Consider the following 27,531-nt stretch of genomic DNA (forward strand, 5'->3'; position numbering starts at 1 on the left):
AAGCATACCTAAAATTCCACCAAGGCTTGGTTGCAGAAGAAGTCCTGGAAGAGTCTACAGTGGCTTCGCAGTCACCTGACTTGAATAGAAAATCTCTGGTGGGATTTGAAGGTGGTTGCAGCACGCAAACCCAAGAATATTACTGAACTGAGGCCATTGCTCATACGGAATGGGATGATTCCTCAGAAACGCTGCCAGAAGCTGGTATCTGGTTATACATCTTGTTTTCAGCAGGTCATAACAGCAAAACAGTGTTCTACTAAGTACTAAAGATGCTTGCCATGAAGGGGTTGAATAATTTTGAGACTGCAGAAGTCATTAAAAGTTGCATTTTCAGTTGAATTTGGGGAAACCACATAAAAACATGTGTTGTGTTGAGCTATTTCAATTACTTTAGTTTGATTTATTCATTGCAAACAGCTGAAAGTCTGTAGATTTTGCCAATAAACCTGATGCAATGTGGGTTGCATAATTTCAATTACAACTGTACATTAACAGGCAGGTAGGACATCATATCGTTGCATTCGGAACTAATGCAATGATTGGACAAACATTGTATGGCCCTAAACCTTCCTTAGACAAGATATTTACATATAAATACATTTAGACCACTTCACTTAGTGATTGCTATCAGGATGTGAACAGACTTTCAACCACAGCATAACAAAAATGTTTCTGGAGCAAATCAACTACCCTGCCTTTAAGGGTTCACTGAAAGGTTATTTTATGGCATCACTGCGAAACACCCCTTTTGGTGCATGATCAGGCCAAAAAAAAAAATATATAATAATAAATTATTGCCATGACAACTTTAATTTTTGCAAACACAGTCATCTGTTAGTCCCTGCAAACACCTCCCTCCAAATTCAAATGGAACTCTGGTCACCTTCTTGGAAAGCTATCCTGGGATATATTTAGGACCCCAGAGCATGAGCGTGTTTGTGTTTGCGGAGATGATTGTCATTGGTAGGAGAGTGTTAGGTTATTAAATGCTGTGCACTTCCCCCAGGAAGTCACACCAGAAGGAGGAATGAGAGCTGTTGGCTTCACACCTCAAATGGACGGCACAAACAGGCAATAACAGGAGACAGCCTGTGCCTGCTCCTCAAACCCACACTCGCATACTCAACTATACTGCATTCATGAGCTATTAGACGAACATCGGCAAATATCACCGATGCACAAGCCACAAAAAATATCATTGTATTCAAAACCAGCTGTTTATGTTCTACATTCCACATGATTCATTACTTTCATTTCGCTGACATGATATATTGCCTGTCAATAGTCTCCAGCTGCAACCACAACAGAAATTTGCCCTTGTTGACATGAATACTTTTCCTCTACATCCGACCAAGGAAATCAGGTCAGACTAGTTTTATAGGTTCAGCAACTCAGGCTAACAGCTGAAAACAAACCTTTGGTAACAGATAATTCTTTCCAAAGTTTGCAAAGGCTTTTGCCGTTAGAAAATGGTCAATGACAAATAAGATTGTGCAAAGAAAAACTAAATGAAAAATCTTTTTAAAATCTAGTTTAAAATGCAGGTGCCAGATGTTTAGATTTTTATTTTATTTTTTCATATGGTTTTGAATATCTTTTATACTACTTTTAACAACAGTTTGAAACAGTCTAGCAAAAAAAGTAATTAAGTATTACTAATTATATTTTACTTTAAGTATTGTGTAGACATTTTAATGTAATTATAATTACTGATTCACAAATGCTGGGTTATTAAATTCAACCTTTGTGTGTGTGTGCGCATGTGTGTATATATATATATATACATTTAATTGCATAAAAGCTGACTGTAAATGTTAACTCATAAATACATCAACCCTATGACAAAGATGCACCAAAAACATTACCACTATATGTTGAACACCAGACACATTTAATAGCAGTATCTTATTTACAAGCAAATACATGTGCACATCCACTGGAATTTGAAGGGTGACCGCAAAGCTGTATGGAAAACAGAGCACAAAAGAGTAACTTCCTGTGTCATGGACGAGACCCAAGGTGACAAGAGCAGACAAGCCAAAGCAGAATCATGCATGATTAGACAGAGAGAGATCAAACGGGCCCCTATCATGGCCACTGCACAAGGGGGAGAGGCATCCGGCTAAATGTATATTCAAAGGAAAAATCTGCAATGCCATAGTATAAAAGGAAAAAGGTTTGACTGCTTGAATTGCAACGCAGATAATATCAGTTTTTCTTTTATTTATTTTTCTTTGCAAAGTTGCAAGTAGTCAACCATGGTGCTCTAAGAGCCCCTTTGTGGACGCCAAATGTTCAGTGAAAAAACTATTTGCATTTGCTGATGCAAGATGCTATTCATATGCCTTCTGGATATTAACTTTGGTCTTAATAAGCCATTTCAAACAACTACATAGCCAATAAAACGTGTCTAAACCACATCAAAAGTGACAACTTAAAAACAGTAACTTTAATTTCATGTCATGTAGGGAGGCTGAGAGAAAGAGAAACAGTAAAGAGAATAGAAGAAAAGAAAAGCATTGACTGTTTTAGATTCAATTCATTTCACACTGCCATTCACAAAGAGAAAAGCTCTTCATGAATGGTGACCAGCAGTGACTGGTTGCTGTCTTGTCAAACGTGACTGAATGAGAGAAAAAAAAAGACTGAAATATAAAAGCAAGACTTCCCCCTACTGGTTAACAGGGAGCATAGCACATGCCTTTACTACAAACAAGATCTCATACATTACAGACTGAAAATAGAAAATAGCACTCAACATCAAACCACGAATGATTTCAGAACAGGTATAAAGCTGTTAGCATCCACTACTTTACATCCAGAAACGTAAAAAGAGTATCTTGCGATCTGACACGCAAACAGTATTTTCAGAAGCAGAGGGTGGAAAATAAAAGTTCTTCCTCCATCGCTCTGGAATCCCGCAGTCTTTCATTCAGATGGGTAGATTACAGAAGGACGTTTTTTGTTTTTTTTTGTAAAGATATTTTCCCCGCCGGGTCAATGGCTCAACACAGGCCCATACATGTGGTTTCATTTCCAGCAAGTGACTCGAGTAGATTAAACAAATGTATATATCATTCATTATGTGTTTACTTGACTAGCCAGTCATTATTATTATATATGGGGGAAAAAATAATCAGGGATTCATTAGATCCTGAAAAAAGGGTGTTGATCATTAAAGTATAGGAAAAAGGGCTTTTAATTTAGTATCGCATACATTTTTTAATATCTCACACACACACACGGTGGGTCATACTTGACACAATAAGACCAAGATCAAAAAAGGGCATACATTTTGATTTCATGTCTTTAAAATGTAATTACACAATAATAACCAGAATGAACAATTGAAGGTAAATCCCATGACAATTAAGACAAGTTGCCTTCATAAAACAGGCTGACAAAAATTAACCTAGATGAAGAGAATTCTGGTCCGTGGAAGAGTAGAAAAGGAGTCTGACATTTTTCGGATCTTTGCGTAGTTGATAAAGCCTCTGAGGAAGAGCAGGAAGCCTGTAGGTCATGGAAACTCACATCAGCGCTTGCGCCTCTCGCTCCTTTTAACGGCCTTTTAATTAGCCCAACAATGTACAATTTCTTAACTCAAACTAAGTTTTGGTATTTATTGAAACACAACTTAAGCCTATTTTACAACCAAAACATTTTAGATCAATAAGAAAATCAACTGATATCATTCAATGTCTTTCGACTGGAAAGCAGCAAAAACTTAGTTGTGTTTAGTGCCCTTATACTTACCAAGCACCAGAAACACCCACCACAGCCAGTACTGGCCATCAAAGTAACCAGGGAAATAAGTGGAAAACTGAGAATGCAAAAAGAGCGGAAGAGTGAGATTCAGAAGCAAGAACAAAACACCAATCCTGTTCAGGCTTGTAATGTCAAGAAAACACATTACAATAAATCACAGCCTTTAACTCATTCAGTCAGATCATAATGCGCTGTAATATGCTTCTGTAATGTTCTCACAAACCCAGCCAAGCCAAAATGGTTAACCAATAGATATACTAAATGAAACGAAATGTGTAAAATTAGCAGCAGTTGTTTAGGTGGTGGCATACCCGTACGATGAGGATCCATTTGATGAGTGACAAACCAAACCCAGATATGGCACCATAACGCCCGGCTGCTGAGGTTGTAAGGCAGAATGATAGAAAGAAGCCAATCCAGTTGAAGAGGAAAGCCACTGAGGAAAAATAATATATATTCAATTACATCTGATCTGATCTGATTTGTTTTCTTTTCTTTTTTGTTTATTCTAGGAATCTTTCCTGTACCATCATCACATCCCCCCCCCAAAAAAAACAACAACATGACCCTCATTAACCATAATTTCCTTTTTGTTTCTTTATTTGGTTGTCAACATTCATGCCTTAAAGGAATAGTTCACTTCAAAATGAAAATTCTGTCATCATTTACTCACCCTCAAGTTGTTTCAAACCTGTATGAATTTCTTTCTTCTGCTGAACACAAAGGAAGATATTTTGAAGAATGTCGGTAAGGGACCGTTCTGTATTTATGGAATGGACCACGGGAGGATCATGTCTTTTTATTCTTTGTTGAGGGGAGGGTCGTCCAACTTTTGTATTCATGAAAACAGCTACATTTCAAAGTGGCTTGTTTTGTTCCATGTAGCTCTCTCAGTCTCGGCCCCCCATCGCTAGCAGATGGGTCTGACCCAAGAAAAATCCAGTTTGGCGCTGTTTGACAGTGCGTACGCGCTCAGAAAAAGTGCATCATGTCAGAACAGACCGCCAATGAAATGCTTACCCGGCAAAGCTTTAAAGCACCAGCAAATAATGAACTTTTGTGATAGCGAATAAGTGCAGTGTCCTGCGAGTGTAACTCTACCGCTGCATTAACATGTGATGTGAATATACGTCGAGTTTTACAGTATTGGGACTGAGGAGCCAGAACTGCAGCTGATAGAATGTGCGCTGTAGCGCGATACTACCATATTTGCATGGAAACTAATGCTTATTGTGTTTCCACAAACACTTATTGTGTTTCCACAGTGGAGTGTGATGTGTAAGATGAGAAAGCAGAGGTTAACGCCCGTTTCACATATGCTGTTTGCAGTGCGTAAATTATCCACGACTGTACCACAAACACATACTATTTTTATTTCAAATCAAGAAGTTATCAGCAACTTTTATTTAAAAAAAGTTTTGGCAGCATTGCGATTCTCTTTGTACACATATACACTTTAATAGACGTATTCACGTTTAAACACAATTTAAACAAAGTATTATTCAATGCATTAAGCTCCTTCTTTATAGATTTATATATTAAGTTGCCCAAGCAAGTGGTAAAATATTTAACCATGTACTTATATTAAAATCGCAAACATTGTAGATTAAAACTTAAAATAAAAAATAAAAAAAAACAGCCGACTCTCATGCCTTTTCTTTTGCATTTAAATTTTAATACAATAAATCTTGCATGTCACAAAGAACTTGTTTTTCCACCTCCACGAATGAGACGAGTGTTGTTCATTATGTCGCCTTGTTGAGGTAAATTGTAGTTGTCCTTGCTTTACCCCGGTCTTAAAGTAAAAAGATGAAAAAAGTGAAAAATAGTAGTATTTAATTAAATACATTTATGGGGAGATTACTACATTTTATTTAATTAAATGCATTTATGGTGAGATAATAATATTTCCATGTCAATCTGTGTTCATTTTGACCACGAACCATGCGCTGTCACTTTAATTCAGCGCGTGCAGCACAGCAGAAATAGACTCGGTGCCAAACGATCGCTGCACTGCTGTAAACGCACCGCTCCTGGAACGGATCGCCCGACCGCATCCGTGTGCAGTGTGAAAGCTCTAACATGTTAACATTGGTACGGAAAAAAATACGCACTGCAAACGGGGTATTTGTGAAACGCAGTGTTGTTTTTGGCAGCCCTTTTAGTTTTACGGTACGTTCACACGGGGCGTCAGCGTCAACGCTTCCCATTGACTTTGAATGGGTGACGTCAAGCGTTGCCGAAAAGAATTGTGGATCCGTCGGCGGCGCTTCACTGGCGTTGCTCGCGGCTGAAGTTGAGAATTTTTCAACTTCTGCCGCGAGCAACGCCAGTGAAGCGCCGCAGACGGAAGCGTCAGCCAATCAGGATCGCTCTATGCAAATACAGTAGCCAGGCGGCAGCCAATCACGACAATGAAGCTTGTTGTTGAGTTCCTGTCTAATTTCATTGGCTGACGCTGCTATGACCATGGCGTCAGTGCCAAACTTCAGCCACGCCTTCCGTCAAGCGTTGACGCTGACGCCCCGTGTGAACGTACCGTTAGTCTTAGTCTTATGGACAAAAATGCTTTTTAGTTTTAGTCACATTTTAGTCACTTATAAACTTGATAGTTTTAGTCAAGTTTTAGTCGACGAAAACACAAAAAGGTTTTAGTCAAGTTTTAGTCGACGAAAACGCAAAAAGGTTTGTCAAGTTTTAGTCAATTTTAGTAAAAAAAAAAAAAAGTAGTCTTTAACAAATTAATTTAGGTTAAAAAGTATTGGAAATGGGCTTAGGTTTGACAGGTTGTAGCAAGTGTTGCAATTCATAAAACAACAGTTAACCTTAAAACCTTTGCATAATAAACTAGACTTTCTCATTGATGGAGATGCAGTGCTGCCAAGCTGTAGGCTACTTCATTGTCAGAAACCTTTTATCCCCATATTTCAAGTTATATTTTTTCCATGAATTGATGCTCTGCTAAAATTTCAGCACATTGGCTATTTTCACTAGTAATCACAGTAATAAAGGAATGGTTTACAGTTTAAACAGCAAAAAACTTTGAGCTACTACAACATTACACACAGATAAAGTGGTAACAGTGGAATCACTGTTTTACTCAAAAAAAGCCAGTAATAAAAACATTCTTACTTTGGCAATTGTGGCTTTATTATATAATTAGTTAAATAATAATTTATGTTATAATCTAAGTTATATAATAATTATATATTACTTTGTACCAATTAGCCCACTAAACTAATGCTCGGACACACTCGGTCTCTCTCGCGCGCAGACAAGTGCGTATCTATAGCACGAATGATAATATCTCGTATCATTTATACGCCAAAACGAGTTTTAGCGTAAATATGGTACGCAGTTTTCGCGTGTATATGATACGCACTTTATGGCGTGTAATATGCACGCCCTCCTCACCCCTAATCCTACCCAAGGGGTTTGCAGTGCGTATCATTTGAACGCTAAAACTCGTTTTGGCGTATAAATTATACGAGAATTATCATTCGTGCTATAGATACGCACTTTCATGAGATTGTGTTGGTCTCTCTCGCACACTGTCGCTCTCTCGCGCAGTTCGTTTCGCTTTTGTCCAGTCCGGCGCCTCATATCGAAGATGTGTGGCGAGTGACTAGCCGCAGCCGCAGGTGTGTTGTTGTTGTGTGGAATCTGGTGCGCGGCATGGCGGCAGCCGGGTGGTGGGCGTACCCAAAACAAGGATAGGAAGCGGCAGCATTGCTGATACTTTTTTTTTTTTCGCTCAAAACAGACAGATTTCACGCAAATTAGGCAGAAATGACATGCATTGTGAACGTCAGACTTATAATCATTTTCGTTCCGTCTCGTCTCGTCAACGAAAACTCGAAAACGTCTCGTCATGTTTTAGTCACCTTAGAGCCATTTTTAGCTAGTCATCGTCGCATTATCGTCATAAAAAAAGGTGCGTCAACGAAATCATTTCGTTATCGTCATCGTTGACGAAAACAACATTGGTGAAACGGGCGTAAGTCGTTTGTCATGGTTGTAAAAAAACAATGGCTATCTGAACATCTTTGCCAAGCGCAAACCAGTACAGATGTAATCTATAAATTATCGGGGAGGGTCATGCCTTTTTTCACAATCATTTTGGAGGGTCATAGAAAAAATTATTGCTGGCGAAGGGAGGGTCAAGTCTATTTTGACTATAGATCTCAAAATTCCTCCAGTAGCCCCTTAAATAAAAAAACGAACAGTTGATGGACCCCATTGACTTCCATAGTATTTTTTTTCCTACTATAGAAGTCAGTGGGTTACATCAACTGTTTAATTACCAACATTCTTCAAAATGTCTTCCTTTGTGTTCAGCAGAAGAAATAAATTCATACAGATTTGAAACAACTTGATTTTTATATTTTTACTGAATTTTCATTTTGAAGTGAACTATTCCTTTAACTTATGTACGGAAAGTCCCACTTGATCATAAGGAGATAAAAGAACAAAGAGAAAGTGCAGAAACTGTTTCTGTTGCTGAAAACACTTACTGAAAAACGTCAACATGAAAATGCCGTCGTTGCCTATCCGCAGCTGGTCAGCATCCTCAAAGTCATCTCTGGCCACAAAGTCATCATCCTGGAGGAAAACACAGAGACATAGATGTATATCAACAGAGAACAAAACAAGACTAAAACAACACTGGGAAAAATCATGTGATCGTTTAAATGAGAAAACAGAGAATTTCATAATGACAGAAAAGAAACGTGACTGGATGCAGTGCATAAAAATTCACAGAAACAAAAACCACAGACACACATACATATAAGTGACGCCTAAAGCAACATTTTAAGATCGAACTTGGTAGAAATGTAGCTTAAAGGCCCAGACATACTTCAAGCGAAACTGAATAACGATCTGTTTGAACAAAACTTCGAACAAAAATCAGGCCAAAAACGAAGTTCAACTGGAGTTTATTTCAAGAATTCAAAACAGCTTGCCAAAGCAAACTTGCTGGAAAAGTTCGGTCCGGCTGCTTTTAAACACCTTTGTACTACCATTGGTCCATGGCGATTACGTAATAGGTTGGTGTAGCTCCGAGGCTCCTCCTTCTCTGACATTTTTGGTTCAGTCCGTCAAAGTCAGACGTCCACGAGTAAAAACGTGGACACACCAGACGCTGCTTTATAGTAGAAATTGAAGTAAAAATTTTCAATACAAAGAAATACTGACAGTTTTTTCATGTTTAATACTGCAAAGCTGCGTGCGTTAAAGCAATATTGTATAAAAAGGTATAAATTACTTTTTGTCGAGCCAAACGAGCCAAATTGCAGAGCTCGTGCAAACATATCCACATCGCTATGATCAGATGCTTTCTTATCTGATGTTTTCTCTGATGTTATTTTTGTTCTGTTTATTTTATCATCAAGAGATAAGTGAGCAGCAAACATTTACAAATGCATTCATATGCTACTCCAAGCAGCGTCAGGATGATCGCTAACATTACCATTGCAAACTTTTTTTTACCCCTAAGCAAAAAACAAAAAGAACTTTTCTGTGAGTATATCAGGGCCTTAATGGTGCTTTCAAACTTGTTTGATTGCTTGATCAAAGCCAGAGTTTGACTGCTCACTCCTTCCTCATATGGATTCTGTTCACACTGTATTTAATGGGTCAGTGGCACGTTTGCATTAAAAGCACCCCGTTTGCTTCCGGTGCGAGATAATGGGTATGCAGAAGGCAGCGAAATGTACTGTTTGCTCACCTCACTTTTGTACTTTGGTTTTAAAACCTAAGTTTCAAAATCTAGGGCTGCAAAAACTAGTAGATAGAAAGGATTTGATAATGAAAGTAAAAAACAACAAACTTGATTATTGAATAATACCATCTGCGCAATATGCACAGAAAACAACCGCCAGTCACGTCACTTTACAGCAACAAATAACACGTCTATGAACAAAGCGCATCAGCAAAAACAGCAGAGGATGAGGAGTGAGCATGCGACCCTCATGGGAAATTCCAGATCATGACCGAGATGACAATTTCACCGTACAAAGGTCAGTGTGACTGTGACGGCTCCTTAAGAGCTAAAGCATAAGAAGCACTGAGCTTGTTAATTTAAGCAATGCTTCAACACATTAGCCAACTAATCAAGGTAATATATAACTATGAAAACATGTTTTGATTGCACAATGAATTCTTAAAATATATGTAGGATTAATATGGGGTAATGGAGACATTTTCCTCACAGACAGACAGACAGACAGACATACAGATAGATAGATAGATAGATAGACAGATTGTTTTATTTAATGTCATGTCAGCAAAAGACAGACAGACAGAAAGATAGACAGAGACAGACAGAAAGATAGACAGAGACACACAGACAGACAGACAAACAGACAGATTGTTTTATTTATTGCCATGTCAGCGAGACACACATACAGAAAGATAGACAGAGACAGACAAACACAGAGAGCCAGACATAAAGATAGACAGAGACAGACAGACAGATTGTTTTATTTAATGCCATGTCAGCGAGACAGAAAGATAGACAGAGACAGACAGACAGAAAGATAGACAGAAAGATAGACAGACAGAGACAGATAGACAGAGACAGACAGACAGAAAGATAGAAAGAGACAGACAGACAAAGATAGACACAGACAGACAGACAGACAGAAAGATAGACAGACAGACAGAAAGATAGACAGACAGAAAGATAGACAGAGACAGACAGACAGACAGACAGAAAGATAGACAGACAGAAAGATAGAAAGAGACAGACAAAGATAGACACAGACAGACAGACAGACAGAAAGATAGACACAGACAGACAGACAGAAAGATAGACAGACAGACAGACAGACAGACAGAAAGATAGACACAGACAGACAGACAGACAGACAGACAGACAGAAAGATAGACAGACAGACAGACAGACAGACAGACAGACAGACAGAAAGATAGACAGACAGACAGACAGACAGACAGAGACAGACAGACAGAAAGATAGACAGACAGAAAGATAGAAAGAGACAGACAAAGATAGACAGAAAGATAGATAGAGACAGACAGATAGACAGACATGTGCAGGCTAAAAAAAAAACGGAATGTACACGTTTTTGAAGGTGAAAATACTTTAGCAGAATTATAAATTCAAATAGTAAAATACCTCTAGAAATAAATGTTTAAAATACTCTATAGCACTTACTCTATAGAAATCATCGCGTCTAAAATCTAACACTCCAAAAGGGCAACGTTTCATGGCCTGAAAAGCACCAAAACAGTGCTAATGCTAATAATTTGATCAAACATGCAAAGTCTGCTGTTATTACTGTTGTTCTTCTGCACAGCAAATTATATATTTCATTCCAAAAAAATGTTGTATGCCTCTCTCTAGTCAAGACATGCAGCGAGGTTCAAGCCCTGGGGTCTTCCATGGACCTCACCTGCACCATCACACTTTACAATCTCACACACTCTGTTACTGTACCTCCAGCGCACAGCGAGTTACATCATCGAGTGTGTCCAGACGTTCCCTGTGCTGTACGCAAGCAGTGTGTGGCAGAGAAACAGAGCAGTGAACAGGGGAAACCACATCACATTAAAACAGTATTTCCTGTGGTGATGTTGTTAAGGACGTTTGTTGGATTCGTGAGGGAGATTTGTGGTACTTACTCGACCTGACACCAGTGGGACGGTAACCTCTGCTTTGGATCTCTCAGCCTCATCGTACGATGGAAGTGAGGTGGCTACATTGTAAGATGGGGGCTTGGGAAATGCTGCATCGTCTTTGTAATCAAAATATGCTGAGGAGAGGGAAAGAATATGAATAGTGATTACTTACACATATGCTATTGCATAATGTGATGAAAAAGCATGCTGAAAGTTTATAGGGCTCCTTTAATAAGGGCACTATGATTTCCACAATGCAGATTTTTTGTATGAAAATATATATAAAATGAAGGGCTTTACACTTAATCAAACAAACTAGTGTCTGTGGATATTAAACTTCAAAAAGACTGCTAATCTAAAATCTATCACAAGTCTCTGTGTGAATGAACAGAGCAGTTTCTTTTACCACACACTCAAGCACACGTGACACTTCTGGTGTTTCCAGCATCTTCCATCTCACTGTATGAGAACACTACACACAAGCTTCATCTCCAGAGCTGGTCTGAGAGTTCACTTTACAAGCAGTTCACCATTACATTTGATTAAACTATCTTAAGATACACACAGAAACTCAAAGGTCTTCACTAAAAAAATTATAATAATTGGTTTAACAAAGAAATATTACTATTGTGCTTAGAAGTAGAATGTACTTATCAATGTAACAACAACAACAACAATCAATTTAATTTAAACAGTAAACCTGTTTGGCAAAAAAATATGTTATGCATTCATTTGATTTTCATTGTTATAGATAATACATTTGTAGGGATGTCCTGAACCTATCTCAAGAAACAGTATTGGGCGATTTTTTATCTGATCGGTCTCAGCTATCGAGACAGAGAACATTTAGGCCACGCCTACATGGGGGGGGGGAATCCAACCCTCTCCATTCACTTTGTATTGTGTGAAGCTGCCTCCTTGTCATTTCTTGCTTTAACAAAATACAGAACCATGCCTAAAAGCTGGGTGTACACCAAACAAGCTAAAAAACACAAAAAAAAACACTGAACCACATTTTTATAAGCTACCGAACCGTAAAAGACAGCCTTTAAAGGGGTCATTGGATGCCCATTTTCCACAAGGTGGTATGATTCTTTAGGGTCTTCATGTAAAGTTTCTAACATACTTTGGTTAAAATAACATGCTTTTTACCTCCTCAAAATCCACCTCACACATCTTTATACCGGACCCTCCCAATACAGTAAAACTGCACATTTTAGAGTGGCCTTTTATTGTGGCCAGCCTAAGGCACACCTGTGCAATAATCATGCTGTCTAATCAGCATCTTGATATGCCACACCTTTGAGGTGGATGGATTATCTCGGCAAAGGAGAAGTGCTCACTAACACAGATTTAGACAGATTTGTGAACAATATTTGAGAGAAATAGGCATTTTGTGTACATAGAATACACACAATACAGAATTTGTGAAAAATATTCAAAGGGAAATAATATTGCTAAAACTTTAATAAATGATTAAATTGTTAGCATTATTTTAGTTCAACTGATTAGACATCCTTTTTGATGATTAAACATTAACTAGTCTCAGCCTCAGACGTCATGGACCGTTAGCTGAACGTCCAATGCATAGGGCACACAAAATGTGAAACACTTCAGGAGTTTTGAAGTCATCATCTAATTCAGGGGTTTTCAAAGTCAAAGTCAGTGGACCTCCATTTTGACACAATAGTGCCTCTAGTCTCCACCCCCCAATTTTTACTAATTTCAATAGCGATCAGTTTAATCAACCATTAAAACGAAATCCAGAAAACTTAAAACAGAAAACACACATTTTGGAAAAAAAAAATGAAAATGAATTTGGGACAAAATAAAACAGATTTCATAGAGCCCTATAAGTGTTTCATACCTGCATTGTCAGCTGCAATACTGCTGTAAGGGGGCGGAGCATCACTGGCCAGCTGAGGACCCTCCTCCGGATCCTCCTCATTGGGCAGCTGGAGACACAAGATACAGTTCATTGGCTGCAACAAATCCTAAACTTTGCCTGCCCAGTTTCATTGTGATATGGTTGCACTGTAAACACGATCCTGGTGTAAAGGCAGATGAAAATATGAGATCATTGTTTTTGGTTCAAGTCAAGCCTAAATGAATGGGTTCTGTATACTATTCTGTAGTACTTCCTGAAACCGTAAAAGACCATGACAAATGTAACCCGAAGCTGAAACTCACATGACTTTCCAAACACTTAACACTCACATGATGTGTTCCAAGAAAGAGTTCACCTTCAGCCTTTCATAAATAAAGTAAAGGTTGGGCTACCAAACCGCCTTTCATTAATGATGACCAGAAATAGTCATTACATAAAACAACATTCAAGGACTCTGGACAATGCAAAACTGTATTTATTTGTATTCACTAAGTAATAAAATAAACAGTCCCATAATAAAAACGGCCTAAAAAGCCGGAAATACAATACTGTATCAAATTTGATAAATTAATTTTAAATTATCAACATGATCAAAACTGCAAAAAATGAATTGAACCTATTGAACAAAATCTATCACATTGCCTTCTGTCATTTTGGTGGTTTAACTTTTTAGTAAGTAAAAGTTCTTTTAGCATAATTCTAAAAATGGTTCAGGTTGTGGTTCACAGGTCTTTTTTCTGTGACATTTTAATGTTTTTTATAAAGTAATGTGTAAAAGGCCTTTTAGCATAATTCTAAAAATGGTTCAGGGTGTGGTTCACAGGTCTATTTTCTGTGACATTTTAGTGTTTTTTATAAAGTAATGTAGGTTGTGTTTATATATAGGTTGTGCTTATATTATTGTGTTTATATATACGTGTTTATACCTTTATATTGTTAGTAATATTTCAAGATGCACATTTAAGAAACTTAGGTTTACTTGATCATCCACACATACATAGGCCTGGTTTCACAGACAGGGCTTTTGATAATAAAATTATTGAGTATTTCAATATCTTAAATGGGATATTTCACCAAAAAATTTAAATGTTCATGATCATTTCTTACTCAACCTCAAATTGTTCCAAACCTGTATGAGTCTCTTCCATTGAACACAAAAGAAGATATTTTGAAGAATATTGGAAACCACACAGTCGACAGCACCCATTGACTTCCATAGTAAAAAACAACAACAACAAAACACACTATGGAAGTTAATGGGTGCCGTCGACTGTGTGGTTTCCAATATTCTTCTAAATATCTTTTACAGTTTTGGAAGAACATGACAGAAATGTATTTTTTGGGGAGAATATATATCACTTTAATAAACTATTTGGGAGATGTTTGGTATGTAGTCTGCTATACTGCTACAAATCTCATTGATTTACATTACCATAATTTTTTTGAGCTTTAGATGTTATATCATGCATATATTTTGTGTAAAGGTTCAATAAAGTGTTCCATTTCAGTTTATTATAAATTTATGTTGACTATTTCCAGGCTTTATGTCAGGCTTTAGCTACATGATTAAGGCCCGGTTTCACAGACAAGGCTTAGATTAAGCAAGGATTACTCCTAAAATCAATTCGGAAATTTAATTAACTTGTAGAATGTATATTGTATATGCTTTTGAAAAAAACAAAAACCAACAAAAAAACACTTTACTGGCGTGCATCTTGGGACAAAATGTCACTGGCATATTTTAAGACATGACAGTGGAAGAAAAGTTGCTTTCAGTAAAACAGCACATACATTTTAGTCAGTCTGGAACAAGGCTTAAGCCTCGACTGTGAAACCGGGGGTAAATGTACTAAGGTATTATAATAGTTACATTGTTTTCCAGACATGTACCATAGTAACATCATGGTAATACAGTGTTTTGCGGTCATGTCTCATGGGAATGCCATGGTTTTTGAGATATGTTAAATGTCCAGAATCATGTTTTTTTTTTTTTTTTACCATGATGCACGTATTGTTTTTGAAGAAGCTTGGATAAAGTATGAATATGATAATCATTTTATAGTATCAAAGTAACGTTACCAATTTATTACCATCTGATATCAGAACTGCAACATAGTACCACATAAAGGCCATTGTAATAACCTTGAAACAATATGTCATCGAGTAGTTTGTTTGTTTCTTAATAAAAAAATATGATCAAACGTGTCTGCTGTAGTGGAATATTATATTACATTGGTATCTACAAGTTATCAGTAATCTAACCAGATATGTTGTCAACTTGTCAAGGCTGGTTCCTACTACGTAAATATCAGCCAATGTGCAGTAACGTTAACCCTCCCTGCATTCATTTTATTTGCTTGCATGGTAAATGAGATACCATGCAAACTTTGACGTAAGCAAGAAACTAGGCTATAGTATTACCAACTATTTTAAAATAACAAACTGGTTAAACACAATACGTTCACAAATGCAGTCTATGTGTTGTCATGCCACAATCATTTAAATGGTCGTGTTATTCATTTCAAAATACTGCGGCCTGCATCCTGTCAGAGCCTCGGTGTTTCACGAAAATGCTTTCCGACGTGGACGCGCATGCCGCTGGTCTGCTTTAAAAATAAGGACTTACTCACCTGCTGATATCTCCCACTTGGCTCAGCCATCCTCAGCGAGCTTGAGAAGATAACGAAAATTCCCGAAAAGACACGATTCAAGCAACAAACTGTCTAAATGAATTTTTTTAACAAGTTAATGGAAAAGCCAGAAGCCACAGCCCTCATCAGATCAGATTTGCCTTAGAGCTTCCTGTGATCTCAGTCAGACGGTTGTGATCTTTAGCGCCATCACAGGACAAAACGAGAACAAAACACCCCAAATTATTAATAATATTCAGAATATACCATCGAGCTGACTGTAGCCTACTGACACTATCTTAATGAGAATAAAAAAAAAGACCTGGGCCAGTTGTATTAATTAATTAGCATTATGTTAAGCCAATTTAGTAGACTACTACTAGTATGATGACCAACTTAATCAAGGGGTAACTTAGTCGAGTATTACTTTAGTACAAAATTAGACCAATAACTACATTTTATATAACTGACTTAAAACAGTTATGAAAAAGTTTGGGGTCAATTATTATTATTATTATTCTGAGACCTTTTATTTATTTATTTTTTTATTTTTTTTATGAATCCTCCTAGAGCTTTACATCCACCAAACTCAGGTCAGAACTTTTGTTCTGACTAGGACGTGTGCTAGCATACTAACGTTACTTAGTGTATAAGTTTACAATTTTTACCTTATCTTTATATGGCAGAACATTTAAGAAGCTGTATGCTAATAAGATGAATTCAGCAAGTTCACTCGCTAATTATTCTCTATCAACTTTAACACGATCCTATACTGACATCTAGTGGTCTGAAATGTTCCGTTTAACAAAAGCAGAATGGCAAGGCTGTTATTACTAAAAGAGATGTGTGATAATTTACAAAGATAATGAATTTAGCAACATGCTAACACTTTTTCCTCGCCATCCTGGGACCTGTCCACTGTCCAATATCACTTGTAGCCCAAGACTGGTTGCCCATTGAAGCTAAGCAGGAATTCATTGAAATATGTATTTATTATGTCTTTTATTATTATTCAGCGGCTATTTATAGATGTAAGGAAGTGACGTCTTTGGCCCTCAGACGTTTCCGGTTAGTTTGCGCGCACATTCGAAGCATCGGCAGACTCCGGTGGTGCTTTATTTACTTCATAATTTACTTCTTCATACGAATAAAACATGTCAAAATTAAAATTAGGACCATGTTGTTCGGTGGCTGGATGTTCTCTCAGGGCCGGAACTAACTTGCTTTCGGAAATCAAAGCGTTTAGATTTCCGAGAAACAAAAAACAATGTGACGCCTGGATTGCGGCAGTGAAGAGAGAAGGCTGGATACCAACTAGCCACTCTAGGATATGTAGCACACATTTTATCTCTGGTAAGTAAACGACATTTTTGTCACTGAATTATTTCTTTACGTTCACTAGTTAAGTATGGTGTATCATCATTATTTGAGCTAGCAGTGTTGCTCCGTCATTGTTTTCAAATGTATATGTATATTAGCATGTAAATAGCTAGTGTTTTGAAACGTTTGCAGTGAAAAAGCCAGGTTTTTATTTCAGTTTGATTTCTAAATGCTGTAATTAGGAAAATAGCCGTACATTAGTTGTCTAGCTATCTATTCAGCTGTCCATTGTGTAACGTTACTTATACTTATACTTGTACATTGTGTACAACTTAACTGCATTATTTCAGAAAAGATAACGATAAACAATTTTTTTTTACATCACTTATTAAGCTTGTTTAATGTTAATTCCAACATGCACTAATGGATTAAACAATAACAGTATTCTTATTTTTTTCTTCATTGCTCATTAACCTGGTTAAGTCAAATATTAACTACATTTAATCATTTAGCAGATGCTTTTATCCAAAGCGACTTACAAATGAAGAGAGCAATAAAAGCAGTCAAATCAACTTAATTAATTAAATATTTTTTATTAAAAATCTTTTTAAAAAGCGTTATAAAGTTTTTACCCGATTCTGCCATAAGCTGGAATTATGTTAAAACACGAACAAGCTGTGCATTATGAACTTGTGAACAATACATTTATTAATTAATTAGAATTAATAATAAAAGCTGTAAAATGTGAATTGTTTGTTTGTGATACCTAAAATATGTACGAATATAAGACAGTGTCTTATATTATATATATATACAGTGCAGTATGCAGTGATCATATTGAAAGCTAGCTAGTTATTTTATTGCTAGATTACATTATTAAAAATAGTCTTAGCCTTTGTCATCATCTATCTTCAACCAGTGATGTGTGAAAGCAATAACCTATCCCAATAATGTTTTTCTACTTTTGTCTTTAGGAAAGCCATCAAATGACCCTCTAAATCCAGATTACACACCATCAAAGCTTCCTCACAGACCTGAAACCTCCAGAAAAATGGACCGATATCAGAGGTCTCTGAGACGAGCATCAGAGGTCTCTGAGATAAGCATTGGAGTTCAGCCTACTGAGGAAGTAGAGGACATGGACATAAATGTAACAGAAGTTAAGTCCTACAATGATATGTGTTTTAGAAAAGATCTCACTACGAGTGATATTGAAGATATGCAGAAACTGAACACATCTTACAAAGAGCAAGTGAGAAACCTAGAGTCAAAGGTACAAACTCTCACCTGTGAGGGGAAACAACTGAAATTTGATGTGGATTTAAATGATGATCAAATCATTCACTTCTACACTGGCCTTCGCTCATCCAAAGTGTTTTTCACCCTACTGACACATCTTACCACTTCTTGGAGTCCGAGAACACAGAGTCCTCCAACACCTTTCCAGTTTTACTTAGTCTTAATGAAACTGAGACTTGGCCTCACTCATGAAGATCTTGCCTTCAGGTTTCATTGCACTTGTGCAACAATCTCTGCAATATTTCATGACTGGTTGAATGTAATGACACAGTGCTTCAGCTCTCTAATTCATTGGCCTTCTAGGGAAGCGATTAGGAAGAATCTTCCTGCCCTGTTCAAAAGCCCCCCTTTCAATTCAGTGAGATGTATCATAGACTGCAGTGAGATCTTTATTGACCAACCAACATCACCAACAACCAACTATAAGTCCCACAACACCATCAAATTCCTGGTTGGCACCAGTCCAACAGGGTCAATCACATTCCTCTCCAAGTCTTGGGGTGGGAGATCCAGTGACGAAACCATCACCAAATCATCTGGTTTAATTGATCTTTTGGAAGAGGGAGACATTGTCATGGCTAACAGAGGGTTCAGTTTCCCGGAGTATTTTGCTACGAAAGGAGTCCAGCTACTCATACCAGCTTTAACCCGTGGAAAGACACCGCTTTCAGGACAGGAAGTGTCTGTGTCACGTCACATGTCAAGGTTGAGGGGTCATGTGGAAAGAGCTATTGGTCGCATTAAAAAGTACTGCATTTTGCGACAAACACTTCCCATGAACTTGGTGAAGCGAAGATCAAAAGATACAGTGGCAACTGTTGATAAAATTCTACTGGTTTGTTCTGCATTATCTAATTTGGACAAGTCATTAATCAAGTAAAAAAACATTAGACAGTAGACACTGACAAGTGGTTGGAAACCTTTTATTTCGTTATTGGATGTACAGAACTAACATTGGTGGGAGATTTAACACATGAAATGTTGCATTGTGTTTATCCATTGTATATAGATTTTTATTGGATTTATGTTTGATCTTTATTTTTTTTTTTCTAACCATCTACAATTATTAAACATTTGTTTGTTAATGAGAAAATTTGTTGTTCTGCAGTTGATTGAATGTATTTCACAACAAAATTAACAATCTTAACAGATTGCTTAAAAGGCTGTGTATGATTTCACATTTATTTGGATTATGATGAACACACTGAACAAAACCATTGCTCACCAGGACCTTTTTAAGCCTACACTTTTCAGATGAAACACCTTGTGACAGACAGAGCACTGCGTGACACATGTTTTAGACCCACTTTTAGACAAACAGGAAGTCTCTGCGATCAGAAATTGTTTCCTCAGTTTGTGTGTGCAAATTCCTGTGAGGATGTGCTGTCTGTAGAAGAGATGCAGTTCTGGTCTGATCTGAGCCCAGTACTCTTCAGAGAACTCTACTTTCTGAGTGTGGCAGTCCTCTGTTGTCCAAATGACAAAGATGTTTCAACGCTATCTCACGACCAATTCGTACGAGTGATAAAAAAAGTGTCTAATTCGTACAAATTTGTACGATTTATCTAAACCCAGGTGATGTGGGTAGGTTTAGGGGTGGGGTCAGGGATAGGTCATTCGTATGAATTCATGAATTGGGCAATTCGTAAAATATGTACGATATAGCAAAAATCGTACTAATTCCTATGAGTGAGGTCGTATGAATTCGTACGAATTAGCCATCTCGTAGAATTCGTACGTATTGCCGTGAGATCAGGCTGGATGTTTATATATATATATATATATATATATATATATATATATATATATATATATATATATATATGTGCGTATAAGCGCGTTAAGGGTTTTCCTGTTAGAACGGTGTTGTGTTAGTGTTGAGGTTTGCGCAGAGACAACGGATAATCGTTTGCACCTTCGAATCTATTTCAGGGAGTGCGTTCTCGAGACACCAGGCACTGTTTTGTGCGGATGGGCGGCCGGAGCGCGTTAAAGGGATGCTCCACTTTTTTTGGAAATAGGCTCATTTTACAACTCCCCCAGAGTTAAATAGTTGAGTTTTACCGTTTTCGAATCCATTCAGCCGATCTCCGGGTCTGGCGGTACCACTTTTAGCATAGCCATAGCTTAGCATAGATAATTGAATCGGACAAGACCATTAGCATCTCTCATTAGCACTCTTCTGTAGTTACATCATGTACTAAGACCGACGGAAAATGAAAAGTTGCGATTTTCTAGGATTTTCAAGAAACTTTGCTGCCGTACCATGGCTCCAGCAGGCGTAATGATATGACGCAGCGGCTGAAAATAGTCCCCAGCTCGGTAGACTATAGGGCTGACTATTTTCAGGCGCTGCTTCATATCATTACGCCTGCTGGAGCCATGGTACGGCAGCAAAGTTTCTTGAAAATCTTAGAAATCGTAACTTTTCATTTTCCGTCGGTCTTAGTACACGATGTAACTACAGAAGAGTCAAGTTTTAAATAGGAAAAATGTCGAAACTCTTTGTTAATTTTTTTTGAGAGAGATGCTAATGGTCTTGTCCGATTCAATGATTTATGCTAACCTATGCTAAAAGTGGTACCGCCAGACCCGGAGATCGGCTGAATGGATTCGAAAACGGTAAAACTCAACTGTTTAACTCTGGGGGAGTTGTAAAATGAGCCTATTTCCCCCAAAAAAGTGGAGTTTCCCTTTAAGGGTTTTCCTGTTAGAACGGTTGTGTTATCGGCCCCTGAGTTAATAACTAATGATCTTCACAATGGAAGTGAATCAATCAATTAAAACTAACAAGCTGGACAATAACATTATCCTAGAGCTGCTGTAAAGCCTAAACAATCTGTTACGGTAATTTCCTATTATCTCTGTAAAGCTGCTGTGAAACAATCCATATTGTTAAAGCGCTATATAAATGAAGGTGACTTGACTTGCCCGGCCGTGCCCACTAAGGTTGCTCACCTTAGCAACGAACCACACAGAGCTCCAACTTCACCAAATACAAGACAAACATCATCCACATTGTAAGAACAAATGTTTCTAACTTTTCCGCTATGGAAGTAGTTGTAAGTATCTAGACTACAATATGCCTTGAGCGCTTCTCTCGTGTAGACACACTCTGTCTCAACCAGATAATGGTACACGTCTGGATACGTCACTACAGGTAAAAATGTTATGTCCTGAGTGAATAGTTGTCGCCTCAGGGTCAGTAATTCCACGTTATCGTCTATTTTTATATATTTTAAAAATATCTTAAGTGTTCTCTTTTAGCTAGACTTAAAAAGTATGTGCTAGTCATTTTGTTTTGACAGCTCTGATTTAAAAATGGCGCCACTAGAAATGCTTCAGGTCCAGGGGCCTGTTTCAGAAGGGAGGTTAAGTGAAAACTCTGAGTACGTTAACCCTGAAATGAGGGAAACTCTGAGTTTTCTGTTTCAGAATGGGAGGTATGTTAAACCTGAGAAAGCAGAGTAAGTCAAGCCTGTTTCTGAAAGAGAGGTAACTTATACTCCGAGTCAGTTACCATGGTAACTTACTGTGTGAACCTAACATGGTTGGGAGCATTAAGAATGCTAAGAATAAGATAAGATAAGAATAAGGACACATAATATTAACATTACCTCTCTGTGGCAGCAGAAACTCTTTATCCTCATCGTCATGTGAAGATGAGCATTTGGTTGAGTACACTTTATAACACTATTTATCATAATTTCTGGTGTATTGAGTAGGCTACTTACAACTGCCTGGGGTTCTGTTGGGGCAGGAGGCTCCAAAAGACAGATATTACCATCATAATATGTTGGGACCAACAAAAAACCCAACCCAAAGTAAAATAAATGGAAATATCAAAATTAGCCTATATAAAAAATGACACATGTAAACTTAAATTTTATGAAGGCCCGTGGATCTTCGGGAGTGACTGACACTTTTAATGCTTTCAAATAAACAATATACAATTGCATGAATTATTCTTGAATTGACCAAAGTGTGTAGAGGGAGAAGGTTACATAAAAAATACACCTTTTAAAAATGTATGTTAAATATACAGAATTGTTCTATAGTCTAATGCAATTACATCAGATTTTACTTTAAATTACAGAAGAATTAAGAGTAATCCTTTTAATTAAATAGCAGTATTTAGATTACTTGGTAATTAATTACACCCAACACTGTATAACTAATTAAAATGTAAAGGTGAGAAACGTGCAGACCTCTTTTTGTCTGGCGCTGTTGCCATGGTGACTCATAATATCTGTGCTCCATTGATAATGGCTTTTTATAGTTGTGGTGCACGCGCTTAACTCAGAGTAGGTCAACTCAGAGTTGATTGAACTAACTCATTTCAGCTGTTCTGTAACCGAAAACTCAGAGTTCCCATCTCAGGGTAAGTCAACTCAGAGTTCAAGTTTTAACTCAGAGTTGGTTGAACCTCCTTTCTGAAACAGGCCCCTGATATGCAGTATCATTGCAACATGTTTGTTATTGTTTACTTCCTGGAAATTATCTTTAGTATACTGCCAAAAAGCACCAGATGTTAAACGGAGGTCCTAACTCTCTGTGGTCTCTAAACATCCCAGCAACCCCGGCATCCTGACCAAATTTGCCCATTGGCCTCTGTCCATCATGGCCTCCTAATAATCCCCATATAAACTCATTGGCTTCATCACTCTGTCTCCTCTACACCAATAAAGTTGTGGGCGTTCTGGCACAATATGGCTGGCATCGCATCATGCTGCACATTGTTGGTGGTTGAGGAGATTCCCCCTTCCATATGTAAAGAGCTTTGAGTGCTGATAAAAGCGCTATGTAAATGTAACGGATTATTATTAATATTACTCCAATACCCTCCGTTTGAGCCTCTCGCAACAGCCAACCTTAAATCTCTTTCGCTAAAGACCGCCCTTCTGGTAGCCTTGGCATGGTCAAGCAAGTTGGCGATTTGCAAGTTGGAATCATTTTTCTGTGGACACATCCTGCCTCGAGTTTGGGCCTAATGACAGTAAGGTTGTCCTTAGACCAAGAAGGGGCAATATGTCCCTAAGATGCTTTCCAAACCCTTCAGGGCACAAGTCATAATGCTGTCTGCTCTATCTCCCACTGATGATGAGCAGGCGCCACACCCACTCTGACCGGTCCGGGCCCTTAAGTGGGTCGCACACCGGACGAGAAGCCACGTCTTTAAAATTCGAACACATTATTTTCTATGAGTGTACACACACCAGCAGCGCCATTCGGCGTCTTCTCCGCAGCTCCCAGCTACAACTCAGGACCCCTTTCAAAATCCTGCCGCTCCATTTACATAGTTGTATATAAAATTAACATTATATTTGTCTCAAATCGTCATTAATGTACATACTAACTTCACCCTGTGCTGCAAGATACATTTAGTTTTACTTTCATTTACAGAAACCAGCTGCGTGGTTGAAGATTGCTAATATTATCGCATTTTCAGGTGAGATTCTCATCTAAAATAATTCTGTATTTTCAGCTTCAGAATCATGAATATTTTTATTCTGGTGTCTCTATTGTCCTGTGCATCGGGTTACCAGTACAAGTCCAAGCCTATTCATTTCCACACCCAACCATATACCAAATTTAGCATTTTAATCAACAGTACATTTTTTGTTAACCTTTTATCATATGTTTTGGAGTATCGTAATAATGTCGTATCATGAGTTCAGTATCGTGATATATATCGAATCGTGACATGAGGGTGTAGACTTGGAATTAAGCCTTGTCCTCGTTATTATTTGATTCACGGGACCGTACACCAGTTATCTTGCCAATAAAAATCTTTATTCTTATTTGTCAGGAGAGAAACTTGAGAAGATGTTGTATTCATGCCAGGTCTATGCGTTTCCGTGTTTCTCTGCCATAGTACAGTAAGATTGAACTTATATACACCACAGAGAGACTTTACAACTTCCTTGTAAGGTAAAAAAACATGTTGCTTATGTTTAAAACTGGAACGTATATGTCATGCTCACACATGGTACAATCCACTTTCCATATTAAGAACTACGACAGTCAGTTCCACACCATCATTCACACAGTGAGGAGAAATAGCAGACCAACGGAATAGACATAAAGGACAGAAGAATAGAAACAGAAAGGAAAACAAAACAAAGAACAAAGAACTCCAACCCATGTTATGTCCCCACATACTATGTGTCATTTAACGTCTATGTGAATGCATTTAAAATAAACCCCAATCATCCAAGAAAAGAAAAACCAATAATTTCTTCTACCAGTGCCTGAACTCGTTAAATAATTACCTCCTCCAGTTCCTGGCCAAAACAACAAGTCAAGTCAAGTCACCTTTATTTATATAGCACTTTTTACAATACAGATTGTATCAAAGCAGCTTCACATTGATAACATGAAAATAATACAACAAAGTTTGTTTCTAGAAGAAAATTGCATCATCGTCCACCCATAATAAGGCAGATCAATAATATTGTTGAATATTAAATGTCCCCAACTAAGCAAGCCAAAAGCCAAGGCAACAGTGGCAAGGAACCAAAACTCCATCAGGTGACAGAATGGAGAAAAAAACCTTGGGAGAACCCAGGCTCAGTCGGGGGCCAGTTCTCCTCTGGCCACCGAGCGAACAGTGTATGATTATGATCCAGGCAGCGTTACAGGTCAGAAGTCAGATTGGTCGTGTCGATGAGGCCTTCACAGGGCTGATGAGGCTGGCACTTCAGGATGCGTCATGGTTAGGTCCAGGTGCAGATCCACCATCTGATCTGGATACGGCCGAGGTCCACCTCACTTCAGGAAACGGAGAGTCTTGTTGACACTTCAGGACTGCATTGTCGTTGTGTCCAGGCGCTGGTCCTTCTTCAGATCTGGATACGGCCTGGATCCGACGGACTGCGGTAAACCTCGGTATAAACAGAGAGACTAATATTAGCGTAGAAGCCATTCTTCTTATGATGTAACGAGTACATCAGGATTTATGGGAAGTGTTCACGGTTCCGGCTGGCCTAATCTATGCAGCCTAATATGGAATTATAGAAGTCTATAATGTGTTATGTGTATGCTAGGTCAAAAAGATGTGTTTTTAGTCTAGCTTTGAACTGACAGAGTGTGTCTGCTTCCCGGACAATGTTAGGAAGATTGTTCCAAAGTTTTGGTGCTAAATAGGAAAAGAATCTACCGCCAGCAGTCGATTTTGATATTCTAGGTATTATTAACTGGCCGGAATTTTGAGATCGCAATAGACGTGAAGGACTATAATGCGTTAAGAGCTCGCTCAAGTACTGCGGAGCTAAACCATTTAGTATTTGTAAGTAATCAGCAATATTTTAAAATGTATACGATGTTTAATAGGGAGCCAGTGCAGTGTTGACAGAACAGGGCTAATATGGTCATACTTCTTAGTTCTGGTAAGAACTCGAGCTGCTGCGTTTTGGACCAGCTGTAGTTTATTTATTAAGCGTGCAGGGCAACCACCCAGTAGAGCATTACAATAATCTAGCCTTGAGGTCATAAACGCATGAACTAACTGTTCCGCATTTGTCAATGAGAGCATATGACGTCATTTATATATATTTTTAAGATGGAAAAATGCGGTTTTAAAGATACTAGACACATGACTTTCAAATGAAAGATTGGTATCAAAGAGCACACCCAGGTTCCTAACCGACGATGAAGACTTAACAGAGCAGCCATCAAGTGTTAGACAGTATTCTAGGTTATTACGTGAGGACGTTTTTTGTCCAATAATTAGGAGAATCTCTGTTTTTTCAGAATTAAGTAGTAAGAAATTACTAGTCATCCAATTTTTTTATATCAGCTATGCATTCCGTTAATTTTGTGAATTGGTAAGTTTCATCTGGGCGTGAAGAAATATAGAGCTGAGTATCATCAGCATAACAGTGAAAATGAATGCCATGCTTCCTAATGATATCTCCTAAGGGTAGCATGTACAGAGTGAACAGCAACGGTCCTAGTACTGAGCCTTGTGGTACGCCATACTGAACTTGTGAACGATAAGACATCTCTTCATTTACTGCTACAAACTGATAACGGTCAGATAAGTATGATTTAAACCATGCTAGTGCAATTCCACTAATGCCAACATAATTTTCTAGTCTATTTAAAAGAATGTTATGGTCGATAGTGTCAAATGCAGCACTTAGATCGAGTAACACTAATAGAGAGATACAACCACGATCGGATGATAAGAGCAAATCATTTTTAACTCTAATGAGAGCTGTCTCGGTACTACGGTACGGTCTAAATCCTGACTGGAAATCCTCGCAGATACCATTTCTTTCTAAAAAGGAGCATAGTTGTGAGGATACTGCCTTTTCTAGTATCTTTGACAGAAAAGGCAGATTCGAGATCGGCCTGTAATTGACTAATTCTGTAGGATCAAGTTGCGTTTTTTTAACAAGCGGTTTAATCATAGCCAGCTTAAAAGTTTTCGGTACATATCCTTTTGACAAAGATGAATTAATGAAATTAAGAAGAGGATCTGTGACCTCTGGAAGCATCTCTTTCAGTAGCTTAGGCGGTATAGGGTCTAACATAGATGTTGTCGATTTAGATGATTTAACGAGTTTAGTAAATTCTTCCTCTCCTATAGCAACGAATTAATACAATTTTTCTTCAAGGAGACTACAATGCACTGCCTGATGCGATACTGTAGTAGACGGTTGCATAGTTATAATTTTCTCCCTGATATTATCAATCTTGTTAGTAAAGAAGTTCATAAAGTCATTACTGCTGTGTTGTTTAGAAACGTCTGGGGTTGAGGATTTATTTTTCGTTAGTTTAGCCACTATTTCAAATAAACCCCTAGGGTTTTGTTTAATTTCTTCTAATAGGTTTGAAAAATAAGCAGATCTAGCAGCTTTTAAAGCCTCTCTATATGCAATCGAGCTCTCTTTCCATGAAATGCGAAATACCTCTAGTTTTGTTTTCTTCCAGTTGCGCTCCATTTTTCTGGCTGCTCTCTTAAGTGCCTGAGTGTGC

At 37.9% G+C, this 27,531-nt stretch overlaps 2 protein-coding genes and 1 long non-coding RNA gene across 4 annotated transcripts in view; 2 read left to right on the forward strand and 1 right to left on the reverse strand.

Annotated features, from left to right (window-relative positions):
• Positions 1–1,873: 1,873 nt before the first annotated feature.
• ndfip1l (Nedd4 family interacting protein 1, like) lies at positions 1,874–16,118 on the reverse strand. Its single transcript, XM_082140665.1, has 7 exons — positions 15,931–16,118; positions 13,280–13,367; positions 11,416–11,546; positions 8,286–8,373; positions 4,083–4,207; positions 3,760–3,826; positions 1,874–3,516 (listed from the first exon to the last, which is right to left on the reverse strand). Exons 1-7 carry the CDS (start codon positions 15,958–15,960, stop codon positions 3,416–3,418), a joined length of 630 nt encoding a protein of 209 aa, XP_081996791.1. The 5' UTR covers positions 15,961–16,118; the 3' UTR covers positions 1,874–3,415.
• An 844-nt stretch (positions 16,119–16,962) lies between these two features.
• On the forward strand, positions 16,963–20,098 carry LOC309476833 (uncharacterized protein). 2 transcript variants are annotated; one of them, XM_082139969.1, is made up of 2 exons: positions 16,963–17,283; positions 18,230–20,098. In XM_082139969.1, exon 2 carries the CDS (start codon positions 18,302–18,304, stop codon positions 19,427–19,429), a length of 1,128 nt encoding a protein of 375 aa, XP_081996095.1. In that variant the 5' UTR covers positions 16,963–17,283; positions 18,230–18,301; the 3' UTR covers positions 19,430–20,098. The 2 variants fall into 2 exon arrangements, with proteins under 2 accessions (XP_081996095.1, XP_081996094.1); XM_082139968.1 differs by having other exon boundaries at positions 16,965–17,283; positions 18,225–20,096.
• A 3,996-nt stretch (positions 20,099–24,094) lies between these two features.
• Positions 24,095–27,531, forward strand: part of LOC309477997 — a 46,713-nt gene continuing 43,276 nt past the window's right edge. The window contains exon 1 of the long non-coding RNA XR_014198736.1: positions 24,095–25,974. This is a non-coding gene — a long non-coding RNA (uncharacterized lncRNA). The remainder of the gene's footprint in view (positions 25,975–27,531) is intronic.

Source organism: Leuciscus leuciscus (assembly GCF_965113295.1).
Source record: "Leuciscus leuciscus genome assembly, chromosome: 16".
NCBI classification, from domain to species: Eukaryota; Metazoa; Chordata; class Actinopteri; order Cypriniformes; family Leuciscidae; genus Leuciscus; species Leuciscus leuciscus.

Bases quoted from the DNA above. Each gene is read 5' to 3' on its own strand.
- ndfip1l (XM_082140665.1), bottom strand. From the start codon at position 15,960: ATGGCTGAGCCAAGTGGGAGATATCAGCAG. The intron at 4,208-8,285 runs GTAAGTGTTTTC...ATTTTTCCTCAG, and splicing joins TTTCATGTTGACGTTTTTCA to TGGCTTTCCTCTTCAACTGG. The intron at 3,827-4,082 runs GTATGCCACCAC...TTGCATTCTCAG, and splicing joins AATGGATCCTCATCGTACGG to TTTTCCACTTATTTCCCTGG.
- LOC309476833 (XM_082139968.1), top strand. From the start codon at position 17,085: ATGTCAAAATTAAAATTAGGACCATGTTGTTCGGTGGCTGGATGTTCT. The intron at 17,284-18,224 runs GTAAGTAAACGA...TTTTGTCTTTAG, and splicing joins TAGCACACATTTTATCTCTG to GAAAGCCATCAAATGACCCT.